The sequence below is a fragment of the Acanthisitta chloris genome, unplaced genomic scaffold, assembly GCF_000695815.1.
Source record: "Acanthisitta chloris isolate BGI_N310 unplaced genomic scaffold, ASM69581v1 scaffold17011, whole genome shotgun sequence".
Classification (NCBI taxonomy): domain Eukaryota; kingdom Metazoa; phylum Chordata; class Aves; order Passeriformes; family Acanthisittidae; genus Acanthisitta; species Acanthisitta chloris.
This window is the reverse complement of record NW_008654493.1, coordinates 22,003-40,185: the sequence shown is the minus strand read 5'-3', so window position 1 is coordinate 40,185 and position 18,183 is coordinate 22,003. Positions and strand designations below refer to the sequence as shown.

General features: G+C 52.1%; 1 protein-coding gene across 1 annotated transcript in view; it reads right to left on the bottom strand.

Annotated features, from left to right (window-relative positions):
• Positions 1 to 18,183, bottom strand: part of LOC103810637 (zinc finger SWIM domain-containing protein 5-like) — a gene marked incomplete at its 5' end in the record, with an annotated part of 28,715 nt that overhangs the window by 4,317 nt on the left and 6,215 nt on the right. The window contains 8 exon segments of the mRNA XM_009083550.1: positions 1,680 to 1,815; positions 2,220 to 2,480; positions 2,972 to 3,109; positions 4,053 to 4,201; positions 6,485 to 6,659; positions 8,946 to 9,125; positions 14,672 to 14,822; positions 15,464 to 15,612. Of these exon segments, the coding sequence (XP_009081798.1) occupies positions 1,680 to 1,815; positions 2,220 to 2,480; positions 2,972 to 3,109; positions 4,053 to 4,201; positions 6,485 to 6,659; positions 8,946 to 9,125; positions 14,672 to 14,822; positions 15,464 to 15,612 (1,339 nt within the window).

Below are 18,183 nucleotides of genomic sequence, written 5' to 3'. Positions count from 1 at the left end.
GGGCCTGCCTGCAGGCAGCTGCCTGCAGCAATGCCTTTGAATGCATCCTGCTGCTGTGCACATGTGGGGCTCCTGAGGCTGCATGCTCAACACATGGGCACAGGGATCAATCTCAGATCGACTTGAAAGGAGGAGAATGATCCGTGAAGTGATTTATAAACTTGTAAGGAAAAGCACAGACCTCAGGAAAAAAAAAAGGGAAAAAAAAAAAAAGGTAAAATCCCTCCTCCCTTCCTACTCCTTTCATGTAGGAGCACCCGGCAGAACTCCTGGCTGTATCATCTGGTTCTTCTTAAAACACTCCATTATGATCAGAAGCAGCAGTACATTTCCCCAGGGCCTCCGCAGCCAGGTTAGGTTACCTGCTTTTGTGGGGATATCCAAAAGCCTGGAAAACCCAGGGGAGAAGCAAGCCCAAGGAAGGGGAGCAGGAGTCTCACATTTCCACCCACGGTGACAAATCCATGTTGGCTCTTAAACCCCTGAGTCGGTGCTGATGTCACTAACTTAATGGCCAACTGCAGGAGGAAAAGTGTCCCCCTGGACATGGAGAGCATCCAACTGTCTCTGCTCTCCTCACTTGCAGACTTGAAGTACCCATGGGCAGCAGAAGCCAAACGTTTCCAGCCCAGGTGAGACACAGCCCAACACAGGGAGTCCCAGCTGGGAGTAGGGGATGGACACTAACAGATGGCGATGGAGCAATATGCACCCCCAGGGCACTTGGTCCTGCTCAGTGGCTGGAGGTCTTGGGTCTGGCAGTGCATGGTGCCCCCACATACCAGAGGCCTTTGGCTTCTCATTAGGCCTGGTGTCCTCCTGAGCAGCTCATCCCAGGACAGGGGGATTTCAAAATTTCCCCCAGTGTTGGGGAGAGATGGCCCATTTCACTGAGGAAATGCTGCAATAAAGATGATGCTCTGGGCCAGGACTTTTACCGGTGTTAGAGGGAGAATAGACTGGGATGCTCTGGGGTTGACAGTCCTTCAAGCATTGACTTGTTTGGGAAATTTCAGCCTTTTCAAGACCCATCCAGTCCCTGTCAAAAAAGTGCAGTACACAGGCTGATGTATGAAGTGTGTCATGCACTGGGGCAGGAGATGGGGCAGCTCTCAGCATCAGCTGTGTCCCCAGTCCCAGAGACAGAGATGGGCCTTAATGGAGAACAGAGTGCAACTGTGCTCTCCACCTGGCTCTGTGACATCCTGGAGCCCAGGGCAAATCATCATCCCATCTGTGCCAGCATAACAGCCCTTCCTGCAGGCAGGGAAGGCTGCAGGGTGCCCAAGGCCTGGCAGACAGAAGGCAGATGACAGCTCTGTGCGTGCCTGGGACCTGCTCCGGCAGAGGATGCCTGTCACCCGGACAGGCAGGTGGTGGTCCAGCCTGGAGCAAGGGGCTGGGTGGAGGGCTGGACCAGCACACATTATTGGACCCATGCAAATCCATATGGATGGTACTTGCAAACTAGGAATCACTCAAACAGAAAGCAGGAACCTCTTTGCACTGCTGCTGTGCCCAGGTGGCCATACTCACTGCACAAGATCCCAAGGATGGCAAGCTCTAAGCCTGTCTCCACTCCTATCCCTGCTCTAAAGTTGCAAAGCATCCTAGCTTCCCACTGAGCATAGGAGAGAGGCAGAAAGAGGGGGCAGAGACAGAATTAAACATGCACCAACCTCATGGCCCGCAAAGCCAGCTTGTATGCCAGGTCTGCATCATGGGGCAGCAGGGCAGAGAACAGGTATTTGGCAAAGGTGTGCATGGGGACACTCTCACGATGGATGACTTCTCCCAAGCCGCTGAAGGGACCACCTAGGCGAAAGCAGAGCCCATCAGCCATAATTAGCTCAGCGGGATCTGTGGCTGGAGTTTATAACACCCCAAAGCTTGGACGTTCATCTCCCTGGTGCGTTACTCAAGTTGGATCCAGGGCTGCTCTTTTCTAAACGAAACCTTTCAGGTCAAAGTGCTTCAGAAACTGAGGCCACATGCTTAGCACCCTTCTCCATACCACCTCTGAGTCGGTCTTGCTCCAGGGATGCCAGCAAACCCTTGCTTTGCCAGGCAATGGGGCAGAGCAGCCATCCTACAGGTTCTGCACCACACCCACAGAAGAGGAAGTTGGGATGGGGTCAGCCAGGTAGAAAGGGCACCCCAGAGGTGTTACCCACACTCAGCAATGACACACAGGTCAGCTAGCTGAACCTAGCCCCCACCTTCCAGCAGCAAAATGCACTGCTTCCGCAGGGTCTGCACCAGCACTGGATCCAGCTCCAGGTCCTGCAGCCGAGCAATGATCTGCTCCTCATTACGGCAGACCTTGTCCTGGGCGTAGAGACCTTCAGGCATCACTCTCTGCTGACCCATCCCCATCAAGGCCACCTCTAAGGCCAGGGACAGGTAAGACTCGCCACTGTCTTGGCTGCCAGTCGTGACGGGCACGTGTTGATACACTGGGGGTTTGGAGTCCCCAGCGTCTGAAAGAAGGGAGAGGAGATGCAGTGGAATTAGAAGGGTTTTCCTAGGTAGCAGAACCACAGCAAAGAAAAACCTCTCAACTTCAGAAGCAAGACCCACCCTCCCCTTCCTCTCTGCCTTCAGTCACACAGAGGTGAGGGATAAAAGCTGCCTGAGGGAGATGTGGGCTTCACCCTCCCTGCTGCTCTTACTAGGAGATGCAGAAGACCCAAGACGTGCAACAGGGTGCACAGCTGACACCAAAGCCTTCCCATGGGCCAGTATGCCTCATGCCAGCTCTGCTGAGCCACTCTCCTGCTGTGCTCTGACTGCAAACCCCAGGACTGGGAACATTCCGGATCACTACCTTCCTTCTCTGCACTGCAGCTTGCCCTGGCTGCTCCTGCCAAGGCAGAGAGTGGAGACTCAAAGCCCAAGCGTCCAGAGCCCCAGACCTACACCCAGCTCAGCCACAGCTACCGGGAAGGGAGCCAGGAGTAGCGTTTGGTACCTGAAATTTCAAGGCAATTTTCCTCTTCTAGTCTACAAGCTTCGGTCAGGGTGAGAAAGAGGCAGCCGATGGGGTTCAGAGGGTGGCCTACCCAGCCCTCCAGGTTGGTGATGGTTGTTGCTCCTCGCTGCAGCAGCTCTGCAAAAAGAAAAACAGACCAGAAAGATGGCTAAAGTAAGGAATTTAAAGACAAGTTCTGCATCCGGAGGGATTTCTGAGACCAGAAGCTTTTTCTTACCCCACAACCTGGGACACAGGGACCTTCAGGGTCAACTCTGGCATGGTAGTTCACAAGGGCAAGGAGCAGCTCAGAGCAGCCACTATGCACAGACAACAGAGGGAGCAGGCACACACAAAAACCAGGTGCCCCTAACACCACATAAGATGCAGTGACTTGCTCTCTGTTCCAGAAGGATGGGAGGGACTGCAGAGTCCCAAAATGGGGTCTATAAAGTCAGACCTGCAGCTTATGAACCGATTTGCAATGGTAGCCTGAATGTTTTGGAAACAAGCCGAAATCTCTCCTGAGACGACAGAGCCTTCCAGAGAGCCTTAAAAGCTCCATCTTTTGGTGATCTCAAGCTGTCTGAGCTAGCAAGGACCAGGAATCACCGATCTCCAGCAGCACTGCAGTAACTAGCTCCGGCTCCCTGCCAACTGCAATTGCAAAAGGAGGAACATTGGGCTTGCCTCCTGGTACATTCACTCAGGGAATGCAAGGTGGAGGTAGCACATGCAGCCAGCTACTGCTGCTCTGCAGACAGGCAGCTACTCTTTAATTCAGGCGGCACTTGTCTGCGCAACCCTTACAGGCAACCAGACACAGCAACAGTGGGAACAAGCACATCCCTAATTCCAGCAGCCTGAAGACAGCATGTGGGCAGCTCTGTCCTCAGCACGTGTGTGCCAACACAGCTTGGCTCAAGCAAACAGTTTGTCCTTCTAGGATGTGACTAATCCCATGCAGTGCTGCCCACCCTCAACTTCTGCCACTCTGAATGGGGCAGCACAACTCTTGGAGGTGGAGAAGACTTTCCCAGCCAGACCTCATGAGACACTTCTCCCATAGCTCTACTCATACCTTTCTTCTGATGCTTATATATTTCCAGCTGCCTTTGCTGCTGCAGTCGCAGGGTGTTGATTATGGCAACAGTTAGTCGGAGAGCTTCTCTGGGATAGCCGTGGGAGCGCAGGGCATCCACCCGAGCACAGGCTGTGGGGACATGTTCTGCAAGGCAAGGACAAGCACAGGGGCGTGGCTGAGCCAGACAAGCACAGATATTTACAGGATGGTACTGACGGGGCATTTTCTCCTACTGATCTTCCACACGCTCCAGATAAACTCCTGCTTCCTGTCTTGAATTCATCCCTGTCTCTCTGCTCCTGGACAGGATGCCTACCAGGAATACTAACAGGACTCCTACCACATTCAACCCACAGCAGCCACGTCAATACCTAAATCCCCACCTCCGCAAAGCTTATCTAATGGGAGCATTCCAACACACCATTGCTGCAATACGACAGCTCCAGCCTAGGCTGTTACAACCCTGCCACTCACTTCTAAAATCCACACAGCTTATCATGATTTCTTTCTCAGCTGTGCACCCAAACGCTTCTTGGTGTCCTGTCCAACACCTCTCCCTGCTCTCATGGCACAGGCAATGGCACACAGGGTGAGGCTGGGCATCCAGCACTGCACGGGGGTCACTGGCAGATTTGAGGTAATGCTTTGAACTGCCTCCTTAACACCTCCATGGAGTGAGCTCTGCGGACACCCCATCTCTTCCGCAGCTCTCCTACCTGGTGTTTTATTATTAGGAACAGTTGCATGAAACCCCCTCCCAAGACTCACAGTTGCTTAGGAATTCATCTGCTCCTGCTGCTTATTGCTCACCTGAAATCACAAGCCACTGTGGAGAGGATTATGACTGAGTGAGAAATTAGGAGGAGCAGATAACATGACATGCTGCATAACAAGCAGTGAAAATCCCATTTTCTTGCAAAATGTCCTACCAAGGGGAGAAAAAACCCCAGGCAAACAGAAGACCTAAAGTTATGGTAGAGGGATAATTTCTATTCCTAGAAGACCTCAGAAAGCTCTGGAAATGCTGACAACCACCTCCACAAACAGGGTTTCCATGTCCCAAAGGTCACCCACAAGGAATATGTGAGGAAGAGGTTTCAGAACAAATACAACTGTAAAAGAGCTTCTTGTTGCTCCATCTATTCATCTGCTAAATGGATAAAATATTCATCTCGCTGAATTCATCACTGGAAGTTGCTGACAAATCACACTCCTCTCCCAGCACTGAGTCCCTGAAGGGATGCCAAGAAAGCAAAAGCGCAAAATCCAAGAATCACAGCAAATACCTCAGAATAACATGCACCAACCAGCTGTGCCAAAGGGCTCACCATAACCCAGATTAGGCTAGGGACAGATGAGCTGTGACCATCATGTCCCTTCGACATGGAGCCCATGGATGCCCTAACCCACCACTGCTGCCTGTGCCTGTGTGGGGAGAAGACCTGCTGCCTGCAGATGCCCAAAGCTCTTCCCAAGGTAGAAACATCCTCTCCTGCTCCAGCTAAGGTGTACCAGCAGCCTTCTTACACGCCCTTCCTATCTCCTGGCATTAACAGCAATTTAGTGCCTGCTGCTCCAGAAACCACCTAGATGACTTTAAATATTCTCTTCCCATTTGGCTGGGTGATGGCAGACCTTGGCTCCTGGAGTGGACAACAGTGCAGTGGTGGGTTTTGACCTGTTCCATGTCCATATGTTCACCTCTTGGGCAGTCATCCCAACTCCTGGACATGGTGGGGAGGCTTACATCCCCATTTTGGGGTCAGTCTGAGGGCTGACAGCCATACCTGGTACCCCCAGGCCCTTCATCTCAACCTGTTTTCATCCCAGACATGTAGCTGTTGAGGGTCTGCAGATCTGCCCAGGGTCATTACTTTGCAGCAGAGAACTTGTGTGGCTTGAGGTACATGGGCTAAACATCTACAACACTGGAAGCTGCTGGGCTTGCCTAGCCCAGTATGTCTTAAGCTCACACAAGACTTATTTGTAGTATCTGCTAATTGCCTTTATGGGAAAACTGATAAGATGGTGAAAGCAGAGAAGAAAAAATCCAGAGGATACAGCTGTGCTCCCCAGACAACTTTCAAAGGACTTTAAGTGCCCTGTCCCCCTGTACTGGAAACAGTGAAAATTTGTCCTGGGACAGTTAAACACTAGCAGGATGAAAGAGGACATGATGAGCTGGGTCCAAGCTGTCCAAGAGGAACCCAGACTGTAAAGCTGTGGGGATTGCTCTAAGGACCATGGCTGGCGTGTGGGAGGGCATCAAATTCTGCTCATCCTACTCCTCAGGCTAAGGGCCAGGCCATCAATTCCAATCTAGGATGCAGAAGCTTGCAAGGACCCAGGGTAGCCTCAGGTGGCTCTTCTCCACTAGCAACCCTACCCACACAGGCCATGCAAGGGGCTGCTGGTTTGGATGCTCCCCTAGCCACAGTGGCTGTCCCTGGGAGTTGAAGAGGAGGCTCTCACCCTCCCGCTGGTAGGCAGGGGACACATAGAAGTCACTGCTAATGATGCGCTGCAGGTGGCTGTCCTGCCAGTGCAGGTCACAGCCCTCGATCGCCCGGGTGAACACGGTTCGTCTGGGCCTGGCCAGTGAGTCTGCAAAGAGAAAAACCATCAGTGCCTTGGTGGGGTGGGGGCAGCCTGTTCCTCCTCCCAGACACAACCTCGGTAAGCAGAGGTCTGTCTTTACAATGTAAGCAAAGCCCCACCTAGTTCCACCCCAGTCATTTCCAAGAGGGACACAGGGGTTCTGGGGCAGATTGCCTTTGGATACCTCTGCTGTCCACCCCATCTCTGACAGAGACTGTCTCCCTAGACAGCATTGCTAAGTAACTTGCTAGAATAGCTGCCCTGGCCCACCCATGTGTTTGCTTTCTGACTACAGTCCAGTGTCATAGACAAGGCTGATGCCTTGAAACATGGCAGTGCATTCCCTCCCCTGTGATGCTCAGCACACAGGACTGGGCTTCCTCAGCATTACTGCCTCGCAAATACCACACGCTCTCCTCCTCCTCCACTCCAGCACCCCCTTGCTGACCCACAGCTTCTTAGATCAGCAGCTGAAGTTTGAAAGGAACTACAAAGCTGTCTCATCTGCCTCCTGGCAATGGAGGGAACCATCACTTTCCAGCAACCTCTGTGGGCTGCATGAGGACTGGAAGGGAGGAGACAGCACCATCTGGAACCTGACTGCTACCCTGCAGTGCATGTCTCCGCTCTTCTTTAGAGTTGTTCTGTAACTTCATGGATGTTTCTGAAGCTACCAAATACTGGATGAGCACTTCACTCCATCCAGATGAATCAGGGAAGTGATTTGTCATGAGGAAAATGCCTGTCTGGAGCAATCCCTCTATTGCTCCAGTCACACTGGACCATGAAGGCCAAACACAGCCAGTGGGCTTCAAAACAGGAAGCCCCAAAGGGCTAACTGAATGTTAGGTCCTGCAACCCTCAACACAGGACGAGTTAAATGCATTCAAGGGTGGAAAACAAAAGGCACTGCTCAAAGCTGATCCAAGGAGTCTGGATAAACACTTTCTGGAAACGATGGCAACAAGCAATTAGCCAGAATGCTGCAGGCACCCCGAGGTGAAGAGAAATTAAACAGGTGTTTGTACATAGAGAACCAAGCCTGCTCACTTTACCAGGAAGGATTTCAGGAATCAGCTGTTCTTCTTCAGTAATAAAAGAGGCTGGCAACAACCTGCAGCAGTATTTGCATACGCACAAACATGAACCCCGGGGACACCTTCAGGATCCATGCAGCTTTCAGTCCCCTGCCTGGAGAGGCAGGAGCACAGGGAGAAGGGGACACCCCTGGCATGTGCTTTGGAAATTCCCTGCAGGTCTAAAACAAGTGACCTGTTCAGCCCCAGCAACCTCCCCCGAATGCCAGAGTGAATCCATAGGAGAGCTGGGAACACCGGGGCGGGCGGGGGGGGGAGCCCTGAGGCTGGTGCAGGACATGGAGCAAGGCCAGGTTTAAATTAAGCTGCTCCCTGAAGATAAGCACAGGGGGGGCACAGCAAGCAGCTAGGTGTGCAGTCCTGGCCATGGCTGGGGTGGGTTGGCAAGACAGCCAAGCTCCTGAATTGTTGCTGAGGGACTAATCCCACCCAAAAGAGTGAAGTTTTCTTTGCGGCATGGCTGCTGTCCCCCTCTCTTTGGCCACCCATCATACACTGATGACCACACATAATACACCAAACAGCAATTTCAGTGCAGCAGACAGAGAGGCATGTTACGAGCAGTAACTTTCAATTAATGACTACTTCAGGCAAAACGAAGGAGAAAAAGTGCTTAAATTTAAAGAGATCAATTGTATTGTTGGGGATTGAGAAAATACTTGAACGAGAAGGAACAACCCCATAACTACATTGCTCCGTCTGTGCTCTGCACTTGAACTGCGTTAACATTCTTGGCTAATGACTTCCTACCACCTGAATCACAGCCCCTAAATGAGGCTCAAGGGCTGGGAAAGGGGCTCTGCATCATCTCCAGCTCCTCATTCTCACCTTACAGCCAGGACTTCCCAGCTCAGCTCTGCTCCAACACAAGCAGCACTGGTTTTTCTGTATAACCCCATACTCAAACCTGCACAGACAGTAAGGGTCTACAACACCCCCAAAGTCAAACTGCTTTAAAATGGTCTCTAATTTGCTACTCAAAATACAGGTGACTTCACCCAAGGTGTAGCAAAGCGACAAACATTTCCAAGTGCATATAAAACCAGAGGCTGTAAAGAGAAATGTTTTGCATTCCTATGACTCCCAGAAACATCACCAGCAGGTGAACTGAGGTCTCTCAGCTTTGGGGTGAGTTTTGACCTGGCCCCAACCTCTGTGGCTATCAGCTGGATTTCCACTCCCTGCCCAGACTCACCTTGGCTGTGACCGGAGCTCTGCGTAAGCGCGTTAGTGATGTTGGGAAGCTCGTTACCGTAATTGCCATCTTCCAGGGGACAGACGTCCATCTCGCCCCACTTGCGCAGCTGCCGGAGCCAGCAGGATTTCTCTTCCAGCTTGCAGTGTGGGTTTAATACCACACACACCCACAGCGCCCCTAAACAAAGCCAAGAAATCCCGGAGATGTCACCCCTGTATGCGCAGGGCAAAGCTCTTCAGCTGCCCCTCACTGCTCATCGTGAGAGCCTGCAAGGTTTCACTGAGGTTTGTAAACTCATTTCAGCATAATGCATGGACCCAGGAGGGGGATTTGCACAGCTTTTAAGTAAGAAGGAAATTAACTCTATCCCAGCCAAAACCAGGACAAAGTAAAACTCCATAGTGAAGCTAAATTATAAACTCATGAGATGAGGGACAGTGGGGAGGAGGGAAGGAGATTGCGGCTGTGTATGAATTTGTGAGTGCTTCTGTCTGCCAGGACAAATCTAGTGTTTGAACTACACATCAAAGCATGCTTAAAAACACCCTGGCAAGCTGCAGAGTCTGTATCTCCAAAGACTAACCTGATTTTGATCCTACCCACGTTCCAAGCGCTTTAAAACCCGCTCTGAATGCTATTTCATCTGCCATTGTTCTTCAGGCCATTTGCATTCAACTATGTAAAAAGGAGATTTGGTGTATTCTCTTTCTTTTTTTTTTCTTCTTTTTCTTTTTTAATCCCCAGTAGCCCTCAGCCTGCAGAGGAACCAGTAGAGGAACCGGGAACTTGGCTTGATGTCTTGCAGGCAAGAGCCCTCCCAGGTGTGAGCCCTTTGGGTCTTGCAAGCAGAGATGCCCACCAATAGGATACCCATGCTGACACCTTCTAGGTCAGCCATGGGACCTCACAATCCTGATGATGCTGTCTGCTGTGTGAGAGGCAAAACCAGGCCCAAGGACGTCTGTTTTCTAAGATCCAACTCATCTTTCCATAAAACAGGGCTGATGCTGGTGCTGCTAACAGAGCCTTGCTGACTCTCCTGGGTCACCCACTGCTCTGAAAAGGCCTACAGCAACCCAAATAAGTGCAAAAGTGTGAATTCCCCTTTAGCTAATTACATTTATGCTCAAATTTCCCTGCAAGGCTGCTAGGATGCAGTATGTCCCTACTTTGTGCCTGCCCTGCAGGATGGGGCAGCTGTGGGCTGGCACACACAGTGCGTGGTGTCCTTGGGGATCCCCTCAGGCTGAACAGCCCCTGCTACTCCTCTCTCTGCCCATGTCAGATCCTGTCACACACGTGGGATGGTTCAGCCTCCTGCAGAAACACCCTCCCTGTCTCTCCTCCATAGGCCCAGCAGAGACTTGGAGCACTTTCCTTCTCTCTGCCCAGCCTACTGCTCTCCCCCATCTCCCACCACTCCCAGAGCCAAAGTTCACATCCCAAACTGACAGCCAGTGGCAGGACAATATCACCCAACACACCTCCACTGTGCAACAAGGGGATTCCTCCACAAGCCCAAACCAGCTCCCTTGCTAGCTGTCTTTTGTGCGGCAGCTCCCCAGCTGCAGAGCTGTGCCACTGAGCCAAACCGCCCTGAGCAAGGCTGCGGCTCTGACACAGCCAGAGCAGCCAATCCCTTTGCCAGGAAACACGAGGCAAAAACAGGCTGAGCAGTGCTGTCTTGGCCCTCGCTCCATTCTGGTGTCTCTTCACTCCTCTGCGTTACAGCTGAGCTCTGGTGGTGCTTTGGGGATGCAGTTCCCCAGACCCATCCTTTGCCCGTTGGGACTTCTGGATATGTCTGGTTCAAAACATCAGTAAGGCACAGAGGCTGTGCATGTCTGGCTCCTCACAGTGGCTTGGCTTGGCAGAAGAGACATCACCGCATCACAACGCAGATGCTGGCAGCAGCATCACATCCAGGAATGGGCATGGGAAAAGCCATCACAGGCACTGAGGATCAGCAAATGTCCGAAGCTCTTGCCCCGTCCAGCTCCATCTCCATTTCAGCTTCGCTGCTCCCAGGAAACCCCACCAAAACCCCACTCCTTTCTGATGAACAGGGAGAATTAAGACTTCTGAGATGCAACATCTGCAATTAATTAATCTGTAAAAGAAGAGCTACCTCCTTAGGGGCTTTAGGGGCACATCTTTCCCAGAGTAGGTCCCTGTCATTCACTCCCAGGCTCCTGACGGCTCCATGGGAGCTGCATTTTGAAAAAAATCAGTCTCAGGTCCGGAAAATGAGTCTGCCCTAAGGCTCTGGATGCTGTCCCTCAGCTGAGCAGTAGGTGCCTGCCCACTGCCACTGCAAGGACTTTGAACTCCCCACCTCCTCGGGGGGCCAGGAGATAAATCCTGCACTTGGTTCCTTGTGTTGGGCATCTCCTTCCCACCAGCACTGCTGCCTGTTGTCATTGTCCTTTTTCGCCCACTCTGGGGCTGTTTGTGTGAAAAGCAGCCTCCGGCGATTTCAGCTCCTGCCTCTGATGGTGCACTGAGCTTGGCTGACAGGTGGTAACAAGGTTTGGTGCTCTGGCTCCACCGCCCCCAGGAATGGGATGCACCCGCTGGATTTTTGGCTCCCACAGCTCAGCTAATATGTGATCCTCGGAAGCCTCATAACTTTGCAGCCTATTTTTGGGAGCCCTTCGAGGCATCCTTTGCCTGCCAAAATGTTATGCCCCTGGGTTCTCCTGCAGAAGGGAAGATGTGGTGAGGAGGTGGCAACAAGCAGGGAAGAGGGATTTGCATCTATCTTGGCCACGATAGTTATCTGGAATATTGAATAGAGGCGTTTTCTGAGCCCTATAGTCAAGTGACATCAGCTGACTGCACAAGTGACTCCTGCCCTGAGCCGAAACGCCACACCGGGTCAGACTCTGTGTCTGTTCACATGCTGCAGAAACCTTCATCTGAACTTTCTGATAGCAGGAGGTTAAGCGGGGAACAAAGTGGCAGATCACGATTAAGCTAAGCCTCTAAACAAAAATGCTTTTTGATGACGGGGCTGGGTGCAGGGACGGGGGGGTCAGAGCCTTCCCAGCCCAGCAGTCCTGGCTGCCGGCCCCGGAGAGGACAGGCACTCCAATCCCGCGCCCAAGTTTCCAAACCATCAAAGAAATTCTCCCGTTTCCCACAGGGTCGCTCCCCAGCTTAATCTGCTGAAATTCCCCACTGTAAACAAGTGGCTGAGATAAATAAACCCGTCTCCAGGCAGATTAAGGTCAGGCTGCACTTCAGCTGGTTTTTCGTCTATTTTTTGTAATTAGGCTTTAATCGTAAGTACTAATGCGCCAGGGCAAATACTCCCACGCCACAGAGCTCTCCATCCAGCAGGTCCTTCCTTCGGCTCCCCAGCAGACGGGGCAATAGACGTTCAGTTGGCAGCACAAGTGAACGATCCCGTTTTTATTTTAATTTTTTTTTTACAACTCTGAAATCCTGCAAAATCCTTTACATTTTCCCCAGCATAAATCCACAATCTTCTTTAAGGCTGATCTTCTTCCAATCCCACGCAAGTCTGTGATGCAGTCTTTGCTAAAATCGATGATTAATTATTAAGCACGTGCCCAAAATAATTTCCAAGAGGCCCATTTTTCGCTTCCACGTGGCAGAGGACTGCGGTCTGTGTCGGGGCTTTCCACGACAGCTGGCAACAGGCCCCTCATCCCTCTTTACGGCAGCAACAGCAACACTGGCAGCTTTGGCATCTGCAGCCCACTGCAGACAAGGTGCCTTCACCACCCACATGCCCTGGCTACTGTTATCTACCCAGGGATGGTTTGGGACACCTCTGTGCATTGCTGATGTTTGTTACTGGTGAATACCTCCAATTCATGGCATCTCTGGTCCCTCTGTGCTTCCACCCTTTCTTCAGAGAGATGTTCTGTTCCTACAGCAAATGCTGCCCAAGGCCAAATCCCAAAGGCTTCTGTAAAATGAGGGGAATAATCCCTGCTTGAGTGCAGTCCATGCCCATCCTTTCCTGGAGCTGAGTCTTCAAACATTACTGTGTCCGCTACAGGGGCTTCTCTTCAACATGGAGATGCCCAGACCCTCAGAATCAGAGAATCAGTCAGGTTGGAAGGGACCATGGTGGGTGATCTGGTACAACCTCCCTGCTCAAGCAGGTTGTCCTAGGATTGCATCCAGATAGTTCTTGAATACCTCCAGTGAGGGAGACTCCATGATCTCTCTGGGCACTCCCTCCCATGTGACATGCCTACACCAGGCGAGCTGCTTGCTCTGACGCGTGTTGGCTGGCACCATGCTTCCCCTGCTGTCACGGTGATCCAGTCCTGGTAGGGCCCTGACATTCCCCAGCCACCTTGCCATCTGCTGACAGGGATGTGCTATCACCTCCTCCCACTTTGCCAAACAAAACTGCACACATCAGCCTGGTCCATGTACAGTTAAGCCAGGACTGAAACCCAACCACTCCCCTCTTGTCTGTGCAGGAAGGGAAGGAGGGCTTTGGGCTTGGGAAGCAGGTTGGAAATCTGGCCAAATAATCTGTAATCTTGGGCAAATTTCTTCCTGCATCCAGGCCTGCCCACACCCATCCATTCATGTTTCACCTATGTGTTTGCTTTCTTCCATGCAGAAATTCTGGCTTGATGGACTTGGCCACCTCTCCAGGATCCTTGCATATCCAACTGTCTAGCTGCAGCATCTCAAAATCCTGGATATATCTTCTTGGCAAGCAAGCACAAATGAGCTCTCCAGAGCTGGTGTGGTTATTTCCATCCAGGGAACTTCATACAGAAGCAAGACATCCCACCCCTGCCCAGCCCCTGTCTGTTGAGTTTGGCCAGGGTTCCTGACCTCGTGGCGATGTCTGCATTTGTTGGGCATTCGTAGGAGGGTCAGTGATTCCCAGCTGCAGTTTCAGATGCTCCAGATCCTGGACCATCCTAATCCTTCTCCCAGCTCTACAACATCCCTTTGGTGCCAGCCCATCAGCTCTTGCCCTTGCACAGCATCTCCTACAGCAGGCTGTAGAGAAGCTCAAACTCACTCGTAAAACTATGGCGCAAGTCAAGCTATTCACCCAAGATGTCTAAGAGAGCCCAGAACTGCTGGGTTAACTTCAGTAAACAACCACCCTCCCCAGGCCCACATCATCTAAATGTTTTATTCTAATGATATTACGGTGTCAGCCAGCTGAGCCAGTGTCTAAGATGCTTAGCTAGAATTACCCAGAACTGCATTTCCTTTCAGTCAGGCTCTGTGCTGGCCATCCTGCCCACCTCATCCTGGAAATTTGCTCTACAACAGGCAGAAATCTGTTAGATGTGATGAGACTAAAGAACCTGCTTTTCCTCCCCTGGAACACAGTTCCTCCAGGAACAACACTTTCATGCCCAGGCTACATCCAGCCCCTGGGGCTCACCAGCCCCCTGTGTCCTCCCTCACAAAGGCTTTGGGGCAGCACACCAAACACCAGCCTGCTGCAAGAATGGGACCGGCCACATGCTGCATATCCATTATTCTTTACACCTTTCCAGGAGAGGGGCTGGTTTGAGGTGTTGAACTGTGTGGTTTGGTTCTGATCTAGCTATCCCACCAGGATTTCTCCAGCATGGGATAGAGTAAGGTCCTGGCATCTCTCAGGGTCTCTGCTGCCAAACAAGAGCCTCAAAGGGCCTCTGGAACGACGTCTATTGGCCTGGCAGCCCAGCCAACCCTGATGCTCTCTGCAAGGCAGTGACCCTTACCCAGTTCATCCCAGAGCTGCCGGCACTTCTCTGTTATGCCCGTCCCCTGCTGCCTCCAGAGGGAGAGTCGAGGATCAGCCATGAACTGCTCCGTAATCAATGTCAGCATCCTGGCTCCATTGGAGTCCCTCATGCGTAGCATCTCCCGGACCTGGAAAGGACAGCGAGAAGGTCTTTGGTGAGATAAATCATAGTCCCTCAGAGGTGTTTCAGACACATTCACCTGGCTGGCAACCCTCACACACGTCTCCCTCACTCTGAGGGTCTAGACTGTAAATACATACATATTATATATCTATGTGTATGTGTTTGCATATTCTTTCAGTTATACATCATGACCTTCATGCAATGGCTGTGACGAGGCTGGTTGGAGTCCAGCTGAGTAGCAGGCACAGACAGGCTGTGAAGAGGAAGTGAATAAGAACAGGAAAACAAGGCCCTTCTGCAAAGAAAGAGAAGAGCCCATAGGCTGCGGACACCTTTCCATGGTCTTGGTAGGCTCTGCAGGGTTGGCATTTTCCACACCATGCTGAAGGGGAGATGAGGGAATGCACTCCCTTGCACAGGGATCATGGTAAGCCCATTGCATAGGAGGAGGGGACCTGTCAGGACAGCAGGTGAGACAACCCAGGCCTGACCCAGAGCCTGGATTTCAACTGCCTGCTCCGCAGAAGAGTGAGAAGGCACTGGAGCGGAGATTCCCAGCTGTGATGGGCACCCTGCCAGGGCAGCCAGTTAGTTGCCAGCTACGTGACACTGAGTGGAGATGGGAGACAGCAGCCGGCTCCTCACCTTGGCAAACATGGAGTTGAGCTGCTTTCCCGAGCCATAGTACCCTCCCTGAGATAGGAACAGCTTCACCTGCTCTCGGACCTGCTCCTCATCCAAGTGCCAGCAGTTCTCATCATCGATGCTGGCCCCAGCAGTGGGATCAGGAGCACCTGAAAGGACAGGGAGGAAGGAGAAAAGAGACAACTATGATTACAGCAGCAGGGTCAGCAGTCCCACCAGCAGGGAATGGACCTACCTCAATTTTATAGGGCCCTACCTTTATTTCATCAGTTCAGGTGAGGGAAAATCAACCTGATTCTCAGGCAGTGAGCAGCACCATGCTCTCCTAATATGGTGTCAGCAGTCATCAGGAGGGATCCTGACCACAGGGCCTGGCCCCTCTCCCTCTGCACTCCACATGAAGTAAGGCTGAAGAAGAGCAGGGACCTGCCTTCCTCCAAAGCCCTGGGGGTGTACGCAGAGCAGCTGGAGTGCCCGGAGCGCTCCACAGCTCCAGGGATTGCCCAGGGTGCTCATCCTCCTGCTCCACATCACTGCTTTGTTTAAGCATCAGTAAAGCTCCAATTCCTGCAAGCCCTTCCCCATATTTGGAACAGTCTAACAAAGGTAGCACTGCATGTAGGCTCCAGAGCCCTGGGTCAAACACCTGGTCTTGCCCCTTGTTTGCTTTAGGACAGGGGACAAGTCCCTGTGCATCAGTGTACCTGCCTGGGAGAGACCCTCCCTGGGAAAGAACAAAGGATCAATAATCCTTCAAAGAGCAAAGTGTGACCAGAGCAGGGCCTTTGGCAGGCACACACATGCATTCACAGGCTGCATTTCATCTTCTGGAGAACAAAAAAGAGAAAGCAATCCCACAAGTGCTTTAAACAACAACTTGAACCAAATTCCCCTCATCTCTTTCAAGTCCTACTTTTCCCGCCAGGCATTATGCTACCTAGCAGCGCTGGGTTCCAGGGCTCGCAGGGCAGGCAGCAGCGCAACTCCAGTGAGCAGCCAGGAGCACCAAAGGGAACAGAAACTCAGCTTTTCAGCTCCCTGCTTTTGAGTCCTGGTCTGCAGAAACTCCTCAGGAAAAACCAGTGCCAAGGAGGGACCAGCACAGCTGGAGGATGCTCCACTCCACTTTGGTCTGTTTCTCCCACCTCATCTCCCTCTCAAGTGAGGAAGAGGATCAGTGCAGGAAGAGCGAGGTGCTGCATGAAGAGCCAAGGGATGCTGTAGCTGGATCATTCCCAATTAAATCTTGATGAAATCTTCCCCACTGGACTGGGATATGGTTGAAGAGCAGACATTGCTTTCCTACGGAGACAGCTTGGGATGCCAGCCCTGCACATTGCTGAACAAGGAGCTCAAATGCAATTCATGAAAATTGTGCTCCAGCATGTCTGTGCAGCAAGGCAACTGTCTCTTCCTGGCTTGTAAGCAAGATAACATCAACCTGAGGGGTTCTGCCCCTCCAGCAAAGGCTGAGAACACTCCTGACCCAGTAAGATACAGTTTTCTGCTAAAAGTTGCTGCCTGAGAGAAGTTCCAGCAAGCTCTAGGTGTGCTGAAGGGACAGGATGCTGCTGCTCCCTCTGCAGAATAATTTACAGTCGACACGACCATGTAACTGGGACAGGAGCTGAAGCAGCAGAAAGGAAGTCGCAGCTCACGGACGAGCACAACGGCTTTAGCCTACAGCCCCACACATGCCCTGATCCCACTTCCCTGCCACGAGCCACAAGGGACCACCACGCCAGGGACAGGCCCCCCTCCCCTGCCACGAGCCACAAGGGACCACCACGCCAGGGACAGGGACAGTCCATCCTGGCCCTTTGAGCTTTTCTGTGCCTTTTCCTTCCCTCCCCCAGCCACATCCTTATCTCGCAGATAAAGAGCAGACAAGCCAGCGATTATCCCCTATCAGGAACCGATGACTAATCTGTCTACCATGAGTGCTTATCCGGCCCCATCTCTAGGTATCCCAGACGCTTGCACTCCTAATATCCTCCTGCCCACCATCCTGCCTGCCACTCCTAGCTGCAGCTACCCAGAGCAGCCTGACTGCCTCTATAGGATCACCTGGCTGCATCCACAGGGGACCAAGAGGGCATGGATGCCTGGGGTCACCCATCCCACCCTCAGTTCATCCTTGGTCCCTCACTGTGGCTGCTGTGACAGATTAAGGTGGAAGAGTTTGCAAGATGCAAAAGTGGCTGCATTTTTTTGGGGTTCCCAGGGCTACCCTCGCTGCTCACTGCTCACACGTAGCGCTAGCAACGGAAAGCCCAAGCAGCAAGGAAAGGAGCGTGCAGCTAAATAAAACCACCTCCTCCCACACAACACATTGAGCACTTCGCACGTTGGGGTTCGGGCCGCAGCCAAATTAGTAACGCGCCTCCCGCGCCTCCAAATAAAACCCAAATTTGCTTGTAAATGCATTTTGCTGTCCTATAAAAGATTCAGAGAGAGGGCTGTAATAGCAGATTCCCACACGTGCAACACAGCTCGGCAGATAACGGGCTGCCCAATTACGCTGGGGAGCTGGATAAACATTTAAGAGCAAACAACAGGATTTGTGCTGGGTTTAAATATTAATGGCAGGATTTGTCCACTTCCCCTTGCCAACGTTCGCACCATGGGGGCTTCGGCAGCGGCATGCCGTGACGCAACCGATGAGTGATTCCATGTCTCAGCTCCAGAGAAGCAGGGAACGGCATGTAAAACAGCCTGGC